General features: G+C 54.3%; 1 protein-coding gene across 1 annotated transcript; it reads left to right on the forward strand.

Annotated features, from left to right (window-relative positions):
- The first annotated feature begins 477 nt into the window (after window positions 1-477).
- On the forward strand, window positions 478-10,630 carry IRX4 (iroquois homeobox 4). The gene is made up of 6 exons (XM_055801064.1): window positions 478-1,060; window positions 5,892-6,050; window positions 6,897-7,148; window positions 7,763-7,869; window positions 8,852-9,168; window positions 9,359-10,630. Exons 2-6 carry the CDS (start codon window positions 6,006-6,008, stop codon window positions 10,114-10,116), a joined length of 1,479 nt encoding a protein of 492 aa, XP_055657039.1. The 5' UTR covers window positions 478-1,060; window positions 5,892-6,005; the 3' UTR covers window positions 10,117-10,630.
- The last annotated feature ends 628 nt before the right edge of the window (window positions 10,631-11,258 follow it).

An 11,258-nucleotide genomic window follows, 5' to 3' on the forward strand; every position in this document is an offset into this window, starting at 1 on the left:
GCCGCCTGAGGCTGAGACAGGGCGGGCGCAGGAGGACGCAGGGGACAAGCGGGAGCAAGCGCTCCTGCCCCGACCTGCCTGCGGCTGCCGCCAGCGCCTGACCCCCGCTCCGCCGCCCCCGCCCAGGAGGAAGCCCCCGGCGCAGCGCCCAGCGCGGGCGGCGACGGAGGGGCCGGCCCGGGGGCGCTGCCGGGAGCGGGTCCCCGGCGCCGGGCGCCGCCGCGCCCCCCCCCCCCCCCCCCCCCGCCCCCTCCCCGCGGCCGGGGGGCGCTGGCCCCCGCAGCCCCCGTAGGTCCGCGGCGCCCGGCTCCGCCGCGCTGCCCCAGGGCTATGAATAGAGCTAAGGCCGATGGGTGGACAGGTACAGGTGCCCGTCCCCTGCGCGTAGGGCTAGCGCTGGCGTCCCAGCCCGCCTCCTCAAACGGGAGGGAAACAAAGACGGCGAGAGAGGCAGGGAGAGTTGCCTGTAAGTTTAGCGCCTTTCAGTCGTGACTCGCAGAGATAAATGATAGTTTGGAGGTGCGCGCAGTTAATCAACGCTACGGCTGCCTTACAGCGCTGTGCAACCCGCAGATCATTAGGTTAAATGGAGGACATTCGTGTCCTTCCAGAATCAATGCAATTATTGTTGGCAACAAGGACAACAATTGGAGTGGCAGCACTGATTTTACTAACCTGCTATTAATTATGGTGTCCCCCACGCCCCAGACGGCGTTTATAACCCGCGGAAGCAAGCGGTGCTTGCTGCTTCTGTTTTAAAACGGGAAAAGTTGGAAGTGGAGTGCCTGGTCGTGTTGGAAAGTGTTAATCAGTAGGAAAGAGTGTGATCAGTGGAGCTATTCACTTAAACGTCACTCTGGTACAGGGGGTTAGTGAAGTGATTGTGGCGCCTGGGGACCGAAGGCACTGTGCCGCTCCGCTCAGGTATCACACTGAGAAATGTCTGCGTTAGTTCTCCGTAGCTCCCTGCAAAGTCAGCCAGCGCAGACGAGAGGAGAGAAGCCCTGCCATGGCACAGCCATCACTACGAGGTTGTAGCCGAAGCCTGGCGTGATCGCAGGTAAAAATTTTCTTCTTGTTTTGATGGTGATGCGCTTGTGTGTGTGTGTGTGTGTGTGTGTCTGTCTGTCTCTCTGTACGGAAGCGGGGGGTGGGGGAGCGGTGGGGTTTATCCCCCCCTCCCCCTTCGGAGCCTGCTTTAGCAGCAAGGCAGCTGAAAACGAACTGCTGGAGGGAAGAGAAACTGTAATGAATCATTTGGCTTTGTGCAATCTTTACCTAGGACAGAGGGCAAATGTATTCTAACATATGTGTGTTATTTCATGGGAAGGGGGTGTGGATATGATATTCAACGAGCGCTAAGGTAAGGTATTGAGTCAAACTTTCTGGATTTTAAGGCAAACTTTAAAAGGCATAGAATATGACCTTGCAAGTAGGAAAGTTTTATCTTCGCAGGGAAGTATGTTGAAGCTGTCCGCTGCCAGAGAGCTCAAAGGCGGTGGCGTTTGAATGCCTACGAGTCTGCGGCGCTGGGGGTACAGGAGCTGGAAAGAGAAACCTTATGCAATCTTTGCTTTGCTAGCGAAAACGTAGTTGCGATGCTCTGCACCTAGCAGGTAAACGTGGACGTCTTGTAGGGTCCATCTAGCCATAGAGCAGCTGCCCAGGTCTTGCTGAAAAGTTTTGTGCCTGTGTGAGAGAGCGAGCTCGTGTGTTGGCTCTAGTTCTTAAGTGTGAAAAGTTAATAAATACAAAGAACAGAATAAGCATGTGAGGCCTTTCTGCTTTAATCTAGATTGTTTGCCAAGAGGATTGGCGACTTACAAAATGAAAGCATTCAAACGGATAGCTTTGAACAACTGATTTTACGTGTAGTTGTAATCTGAGTAACTTAGTTAGTGGCGCCTTCTTTTGCAACTGTTAATGTTTGTCATCATAGCTCCACCGATCACAAGCCACTGCGTAGGCTTGTGCAGGTCGGCAGTATCAGCTCGCTGTCCCTCGGTTCAGAGTGCAGGAGATGCAATTACAACTCAGACGGGCTCAGAAAAACACAGTCGTATTTACTGTCGATAGCGACTTTATGGGAGGTAATCTACTTGAAAATGTTTTAGGCTGCCCTCGGTTCCATGTCAGATCCCAAATGGGCAACATGTAGAGCTTCACAGCGTTTGTCAGGCGGTGTCAAGGTTGCTTTAAGTCTGTAACGTGGAAACAAAGCAAAGTCGACTGAAAGAGCTCGCTAAAGTCTGTTTAGCCCATAAGCAAATTCCGTCGCTGAAATAGTTCCAGGAGTGGCAATAACCCCTCCAAAAGAGGAGGCGATGAAAATGCAGATAGTAAAAGTGTAGCTGCATTAACTGCCTCCAGATCATGTCCCTGAAGACGTCCATCAAAGCGTTAGTCCTGAAGAGCTGCTCTTTTTTTCCTGCTGTGGCCTGTTCCAGCACCACAGCGTTTCCTTCTCGTTTCATGCTTTTATGATAAAACTTGTACGAACGTTGGCTCCAGGTTCTCGGGAGAGGAAACACGTAACCCTCGGAGACAGACCTGGTTGGGCTTTGGCTGTAAAATACCTGCTCGTCCGGGTGTGCAGGCTGACTCTCACAGGAGGGGAACTCTCCAGCGTTTCGTATTGATCGCGATGGGTTTACTTGCTGAAACTTTGGAGAAAGCAGTGTGTGTTTCTCTTTCTCGAAAGCTGTTAACTGCTTTGTACAGGAAAGGGGCTTTGACAAGGATCAATTTTTATTGCACAACAAAGACTTGCATTTTCTAAATGCTTAAGGATATAGCCCACAGCATTAAGCGTCTTTGCTTGGATTTGAACAGTGTTACGTTGTTTATGTGCACGAACCACAAAGGTTATTTTAAATCATTGTGGGGCTTATTGCATGTTTGTGCTCTGGCACCAAAAATTCAAGATGAAATATAATTGTGCTGAGTTTCTTATCAACAAAGGGCCATTATTTGTAGATTGTAAGTGAAACAAGACATGAACGCTGGGGGAAGATGTAATGTCAGCTTTTAGCGTCTAAGGTTATTAAGTGTTTAAAGTTGCACAGTTTTTGTTTTTTTTGTGGTAGTGGTTTGTGTTTGGTGGTTGTGGTTTGGTGTTTTGGTTTTTTGTTTTGTTTTTTGTTGTTTTTTTTTAATGACTGCTTTCTAGGGAATACAGATTGGAACTGGCACAAAGCTGACCGGGTGTAAAGTAATAGAGCAGGCAGGCTGCAAAGAAAAATGACAAATAATTATCATGATTAATACAGGAAAGTTCAGTGCAAAAATGGGCACCAGTGTATCTGCGTGGTGCAGTGAAAGACAACTGTGATATATAAATAGACAAGGATTATAAATATTGAATTTCACCTTGTATTTTAAAGTTTAATAGACTCATCTAAATATCAAAACCTGTAGTGTTCTGTGGGCCACCGCGAAGTTGACATCTACAGTATTATAAAAAAAAGGGAAAGAAAAAACAAAACAAAAAATCCCTCAAACCCTCAACACCACGACATCTCCCAGATTGTAGCCTGGAAAACTGAGAGGACTTCTCCAGGCAGTTCTCTAGCTCTCCCAGCTAATTATAGTGCTCTACACCGAGCCGCTCTTGAGATAAGTGCAACTGTTTTCTTCCCTAGCACCGGTGAGTTACACTCCAGGGCTTAAATAAACATCCCCCAGCGCAATCAGCGCAGGAGGCACAGCGAGCAGCACCAAAGGCTGCGTGCAGACCATTGTGTAAACACTGGGTGTCTTTTCTTCCTAAACAATGCGATAGCCCGTCAGCACATCGCGTAGAAGGAAGCTGCTCGTAAGTAGTAGCTAAAAGTGTCATTATATGCTGGCAGCACCGGGGCAGCAGGAGGAATAAAGGTGCGTTTCTGCAAAAGAAACCCAATGACTAAGTTATTAATATTCCCAGAAAGAAGAAGGTATTAGCATTTCAGGTGAGGAAGAAAAAAGCGCTTTCTTCCCCTCCAAAAATCAATACAGATTTCAAACCCGATTATTTATGTCATTTGAGTCCTTTTCTTACACCTTTCTCCCGGCTACAGATACTGAGCTGTCAGAATAATTTGCATGTACTGTATCTGATATCTTTTATTTGCAAACACTCTGAAGCGCCATAAAATGCTGCTCGTTGTAGTCTAACTCAATCCGAGAACTAGTATTTTCATCTGTAAATTAAAGCAATTACGCAGCAGATATTATATTATGTGTACTGTGGTCTCCAGATAGTCATCAATCACCCTCAATCGAGCTGTCAGTGTGGGCAGATTCGTTTCTGGGAGGCAGTCTTCCAGCTGGGGAGAAGAAGAGAACATCATCATTAATTAGAGTGTGACCCTGGGGCTATTCACATGTCTGAACCCAGGAATCTCTCTGAGCAAGTCTGCACACCACGGAGCAGCATTCAACTGCACCGGCAGCCGAGCTCCAGCCTGGGAGCTGGCTCCTCCGCTCCCTCCGCCCGCCCGGCGGCTGCCTGCCCGCGCTGCCCGGCGGTACCTGCCCGGCGGGGGGAGATGCTGGGGTTCAGGCTTCAGCCGTCTCCACCGGCCGGCAGCCCCCGAATCTCCCCGCGACGGCCGGTATCACGGAAGCTGGCCCCTCCGAGGGTGAAGCAGAGGGAGATGCTGCCCGCTTGTGTGGGGGCCTTCCAGCCCGCAGAGGGTAGGGAGGCTGATGGCAGCGGTGGGGTGGGCTGGGGAGAAGGGGGTGATGAAGACGAGACTCCTTCCCAGGCCCTCCTTCGCTCGGGGATCCCGCCGTAGCCTCGGGGAGCCACCGAGAAAGAGATGTTTGTTCTGCGGTGAGAAGCAGCACTTGGCGCATTTGAGTTGGACCCCTCTCCTTAATTCCCTCCCGCCCCCAGCCCCCTCCGCTTTTACACACACACACCCACCGCGCACCTCGGAGCCCAGGCAGGCTGTATACGGCCCTCCGCCCTGCGAAAGGCTGGCTTTTCCAGCGGAGGTTTGCGATGGGATCAAAGTCGGTTTAACGTGAGAAGTCACGTCCTTTCAATCATTCCCTGGAACACGCTCCTATAGGGTTTTCTACCTGTAATCACACGTCTGGAATAAAAGCCGAGAAGGAAAGCAGGATTGCATGTCATGTGCTTTATTGTCAGCGTTAGCGCTAATTTTAACTGTTGATTAAATCTTAAATGAAGACTCAGTCGTGTGTCCCTTCATATGTCTTGTTTGTAATTGAGACTAATTATTACTGTGGGGTGGGAAGAAGCAGCTGCTCATTAATTAATTTCTAATTAAAAGTGCTTACTAGCCCTTCAGTGACTAAGGAGGGTGGGGGGAATTCTTAGCTGATACAACATTGATCCTTCAGATTAAAACCATTAATTTCCTTCCCTTCCCCACAGAAATATATAGAAATGTTGCAAGCAAGCATAGCTGCTGCCGCAGAGCTTTCCAAACTTTCGCTCCTGTTAGGCAGACTGAAAGGGATGCTGGAGAGTCTGTTTTCCACGCCAGGGGAAAGGTTCCCGAAAATAAATGTTAAATTTACAGACATGTTAATTTGAATAGGTTTTGCGTGACGTCAGAGGCTCGCCTCTTTTAAAACAACGTGCTTCTGGACTGATGTATTTGTATCACTTCCCACCCCACCTCTCTGCCCTTTATTTTTCCAAAATATTTTCCAAAAAGGTGCAAAGTATGTATTTCTGCCTACATATTTGCCAGCCTTGGAATCTACACGTAACAATTACTTCTGTTTCGTAGCTGTAGAGTGGAAGGTGCTAAAATCGCCATACATTCCCCCCCCCCCCCCCCCCCCCCCGCCTCTCCGCTTCGGTTTAAAAAAAAAAAAAAGTTTAAGACTTCACGTAAATAAATTAAATGTGGTTTTCTGCTTCGTCCTATAAGCATCCAGGGACCTGTGGTTACCAATCAATTGGTACAACAGAGCAGAGCCAGGCTGCAATAGCGTGCAGATCAGACGTCTCGCCTTGTTTCTAGATAACTGGGAGCCTCTGTACCATGTCATATCCTCAGTTTGGCTACCCTTACTCCTCTGCACCCCAGGTAAGACTTTTTGCCTACCAAGGTTAATTGACTGAATTTCAGTCCTTATCGATTACTTCCGTCCAGGGCCAAGAGCGGCGGCGATCCCTTCCAGCATGCGGGAGCGGCAGATCGCCTGCTCGCTCCCCATCCTTCCAAGATGCGCAAGTTGTATCTCGCGCACATATTTTAAAATGGGAAGGAACACGCGGGATTTAGGGTGTTTGGGGGTGTTACTGACGCGTGGGGGAGGATTACAGAGGTGAGAAAGGGAGCTAGAGATCCCCCAGCCCCCCACCCTGCTTCCCCCCCTCCCCCGCGCTTTTTTCTCTTTCCCGATTAAATTCATAGTTTACCAATTAAAAAAGAAGGTACTGAGGTCCGCACTGTAGAAGCGTAATGGAATATTCTAAACCAGCAGGTTAATAACAGATGCGTGCGTGGCTGCTACAAATCTGCAGTCAAAATAAATATGCATGAGCGATTTAGAAAAAAGGTTTAAAAACGCAGATGGGAAGCATTGTGCTGCAAGAGGAGAAAACCGGTGTAAACCCAGTCTTGTGAGAATACACCAGAAAAGTTGGTTTTTAAATGTAAAGGGCTGGAGCAACGTATTACGGAGGATTAAACGTCCACAGTCACGGGGCGTTTGTTGTTGAGTTTTTTTCTAAAACTTAAAATACTTGCCTCTCCAGAGCGTTTTTACCGTGACTGAAGCAAAATACGGAAGGGGAGGGAGGGGGGCGACACCCCAAAGCTGCTACCTGCTTAAAAAAAAGAAACAAACCCAAACCAAACTTGGTTACAGTTTGGGAAGTTCCCCCAGCCCACCCCCGCCTCCCTCAGCGCCGCTCTCTTTCCCTCCAGTTCCTGATGAGCACCAACTCCCTGACGACCTGCTGCGAGTCCAGCGGACGGACGCTGGCTGAGACGGGGGCGGCCGCCTCCGCCCAGACCCCCGTCTATTGCCCGGTGTACGAGAGCCGCCTGCTCGCCACCGCCCGACACGAGCTCAACTCCGCCGCCGCCCTGGGGGTCTACGGCGGCCCCTACGCCGGGCCCCAGGGCTATGGAAACTACGTGACCTACGGCACCGAGGCCCCCGCCTTCTACTCCTTGGTAAGCCGCCGCGGGGGACGTGCCCGCCCGCCCGCCCTCCGCGCCGCCCCGCCGGTCCAGCGCTCCCCCCGCGCCCCGGGGGCGGTGGTCGGTCGGCGGGGCCCCTCCGCGGTGGGGGCACGGCCACGGCCGCTGCTGCTGCTACTGCTTCGTCGTCTTCTTTGCCGTCCCCCCCTCGATCCGCACGCCGCTCCCCCGCGCCGGCCCGCTTTTGCCGACAGGCACGGGAGCGGGGCGCGTCCAGCCCCGCGGTCATTAAATATTCAAGCCCGGCACGGTTCTCACGGTAACGCAATTAAAAGTCGCGCTGACGAGCTGGCGGCCGCGTGCGGAGGGCCCGGCCAGGCGGGTGGTTCGGAGCAGCCCCGGACCCCTGCTCGCAAGAAATGATGCGCTCTTCCCAGCCAGCCTTTTTTTTTATTATTATTTTTTCTTTCTTGGACCGTAACAGCGCGAGTTAATGTCTCTATTGATCTCGCTGACCGCCGCGGCCAAGGGGTCTCCGGGAAGGTCCGTCGCGTCCCCCCGCGGCCCCGGGGAACGGGGCGGCGGGTCTGGGGCCCGAGCTCTCCCCGCGACGGGGGCTGAGGGCGGCGGCGCGGTGTCTCTTGCAGAACAGTTTGGAGGCGAAGGACGGGAGCGGGTCTGCGCATGCGGGCATCGCCCCGGCGGCTGCCTACTACCCCTACGATCACACCCTCAGCCAGTACCAGTACGACAGGTAAGCGCGCACACACCCCCTGCCCCGCTCGCTGCGCCCCCCCCCCCCGGATTCCCCCCTCCCCCCCCCCCTCCCCCTCGCCGCGCTGCGGGGCCGAGGCGCGGACCTGCCTCCCCGCAGCCCAGCATCTCCCTCCCGGCCACAGCGATGCCGCCTCCCCTTCCCCAGTGAAACGTCCCTCTCCCGCGGGGACCCAGACGTGGGGTCCTCTGCCCCCCGGACGGGCGGCGGGGGGAGCAGCCCCCCTCCACGGGGGCGGCAGTTATCTTTTCCTGCGCGGAGCAGTCAGGCTTGGGCGCTGGGCGTCTCTGCTACGTTTATTAGTTTTAAACCAGCGTAAACCCACTTACACACCGTTTGAAGCTCTGAGGCCCGTTGGGTGCCGGTGACCTTTCCTGGAGGATGTGCGTTAAATACTCAGTTGCAGCCCAGTGTCATCGGCGTTAGGTTTCTGCGGTTTCAGAAACAAAAGGGTAGGACAGATTACTAATAAAATGAGTAAGAGGAAATATATTTCTATTAACAGTTACACCCCGGGGTCACCCAGATGTATTCTGTCTGGGGAGGACTGATGAGACAACAGGAAGGTGGGATTTCTGTGCGTTGACAAGCTGCTAGGATTTCCCTGCTGCCCGAAATGTTGACATTGACTTTACCGCGAATAAAGGCAGGCGCTTTCTTCCCTCATTCCATCGCCATTGCCACGGCACAGCGGGGATTTGCATTGCCCGGTGCTGCTGCGGGCTGAACCCTTCTTTGCTTTCTTCCGTGGCCAGAATTCTCGAGGCAGGTCGCCCTCTTAAAGCTGATCTGTCCTCGCCCACCTGCCCCCTCTCTGGCCCAGCCACCCCCCGGGGAGTGCCGCAGGCAAGCAGCCGGGGCCGGGGCTTGCCGGGGCCGGGGCCCTGGGCACCCGCGTCGCGCAGGTCCACGGGGGGTGAGGGCGCCGTGTCACACCGCGGGTGCTCCCCTGTGCCCGCAGGTACGGCACGATGGACGGTGGGACGCGGAGGAAAAACGCCACTCGGGAGACAACCAGCACGCTGAAGGCCTGGCTCCAGGAGCACCGCAAGAACCCCTACCCCACCAAGGGCGAGAAGATCATGCTGGCCATCATCACCAAGATGACCCTCACCCAGGTCTCCACCTGGTTCGCCAACGCCCGCCGGCGGCTCAAGAAGGAGAACAAGATGACCTGGCCGCCGCGGAACAAGTGCTCGGACGAGAAGCGGCCCTACGAGGAAGAGGAGGAGGAGGAGGGTTCGCAGGAAGAGGCGATGAAGAGCGGGAAAGCCGAGGGTACCCTGCTAAAAACAGGCACTTAGCGGTTCGGCCGCGGGGGCTCGGCCGCCAGCTCGGCCCTGGGGCGGGCCTCGCTCGTGGGGGCGGCCGCGGGCCTCGCTCGTGGGGGCGGCCGAGGGGCAGCGCGGCGCCGCCAGTGACCGTGTGTCTTGTTTTTGCTGTCCCTTCCCCCGCCCCCACCCCGCAGAGCCCACGGGCAAGGAGGAGAAGGAGCTGGAGCTCAGCGACCTGGAGGACTTGGACGCCGCCGAGTCGGAGAGCTCGGAGTGCGAGCTGAGGCGGCCCTTCCCGCACCCGCTCCCGCACCCGCACCCAGGCGGCAGCCACCCGCCGCGGGCCGCCGAGCCCCCAGTCAAGATGCCGCCGCCGCCGGCCGCCGCCGGGGAGGAGGAGGAGGAGGAGGTGGCGGCGGCGGAGCGGGCGCGGAGCTGCCTGAAGACGGCGGCGGCGGAGTGCGGCCCCGACCTGCTCGGCGCCCGGCAGCGCGGCTGCGAGTCCAAAATGTGCTTCCAGCAGGGGCAGCAGCTGCTGGAGGCGAAGCCCAGGATCTGGTCCCTGGCGCACACCGCCACCTCCCTCAACCAGGCCGAGTACCCCTCCTGCATGCTGAAACGGCAGGGGGGCTCGGCCGCCGCCGCCGTCTCCGCCCCGGTCAGTGTCATCGACAGGCACCAGGATTCGCCGGTCACCAACCTCAGGAACTGGGTGGACGGGGTGTTTCACGACCCCCTGTTCAGACACAGTACTTTGAACCAAGCCCTGAGCAACACGACAGTTTCCTGGGCTACCACCAAAGGAGCCATTCTGGAAACGGGCGCCTTGGGGCGCGCGGTGGGGAACGGCGCCAACGTGCTCAAGGGGCAGCTCTCAAACTTGGCCCACCATGACTCAAACAAAGAGTTTCTGGCGTTTCCCAAATCAGGAAGCAAAATGTTTTGTTCCTAACAGGCCCTCCGAGGGGCGAAGGACGTTCTAACGCTCAAGAGTCAGCTACACTGAAAAGAGACTTGCAGGAGTTTAAATTTAAATATAAAACTTTTTTTTTTTTTTTTTAAGCAAAACAACAGAAACGAGGATTTAAAGTTCAGTTTGCTCAGTTCAACGGACAGACTTTGCTCATGGCTGTTCTGAAGAATTTCTCCTGGCTGCGACTTTAAGGGATCAATGTCTTGAAAGTTATTTAATTCCATGTCCAAAAAGCACGTACTATAGCGTAGACATACTTAAAAAGTTTACATCTGAAAGTTTACAAACGGGAAATTTTAGTTCAGATTTAATTTAAGGCATGCCGATATTAGTTATAAAGACTTCTCGAGAGTTTTTCCTCCTGATTTCCTTGTTAGCATATAATTCACAAACAGCACTTCTACTAAGTTTACACCTACTGCACAAATTTATCTTGACAAAAATATGTTAAAAGGTATGTTTCACTCCAATAAATTGTCTGTTTCAGAGGTAACACAAGTGGTGGCGTTTTGCATTGGGCGACCAACACCTTTTAGGTTTCAGACCCCCGCCCTCGGACCCGGTCCCAGTAATTCCAAGGACTGTCAACAGGCTGCCGGGAGACGGGAAAGAAGGCTCAGCGGAGCGTTGCCGCGGGAGGATGGATCCGCGGGAGGGATGCTTGGCTGCTCTCCGCGCTTTACCGTACCTCCGCGGTTCAGCGCTGCGCCCGGCGGCGGGGGACTGCACTGGGGGCGCCGGCTGCCCACTGAGGCAAGGTGGGGCGGGAGGAGCCCCCCCCCCATCCCGCCCCGGCCCCGAGCTGCAGGCAGGCGGGCGGGCGGGCGGGGGTCGGCCCCAAAGGGCCGGGCTCGGCCGCAGCGTCGCCTCCGCCGTGCGCGGAGCAATTGATTCACATGGAAAATTTGATCTTTTAAAGAACCGTTTCAGCTTTGCAGCTCCTCTGACAGGATGGAGAAATCGCGGATCCTCCATGAATATTTCAGCACTTCAGGACAGATGCTTTACCGTTTTGACATTAAATAGAGTGCAGCGAACAAAAAGAGAGAGCGCTCTCGGCGTGTGATGCAGGAGCACTGGCAGACCATTTACCACTTAGATAACAGGCGTTTAAAAGATTT

This window comes from Falco peregrinus, chromosome 3, assembly GCF_023634155.1.
Source record: "Falco peregrinus isolate bFalPer1 chromosome 3, bFalPer1.pri, whole genome shotgun sequence".
NCBI classification, from domain to species: Eukaryota; Metazoa; Chordata; class Aves; order Falconiformes; family Falconidae; genus Falco; species Falco peregrinus.

Coding starts and splice junctions, on each gene's coding strand:
- IRX4 (XM_055801064.1), top strand. CDS start 6,006: ATGTCATATCCTCAGTTTGGCTACCCTTACTCCTCTGCACCCCAG. Junction 7,149..7,762: donor CCCCCGCCTTCTACTCCTTG/GTAAGCCGCCGC, acceptor TGTCTCTTGCAG/AACAGTTTGGAGGCGAAGGA. Junction 9,169..9,358: donor GAAGAGCGGGAAAGCCGAGG/GTACCCTGCTAA, acceptor CCCACCCCGCAG/AGCCCACGGGCAAGGAGGAG.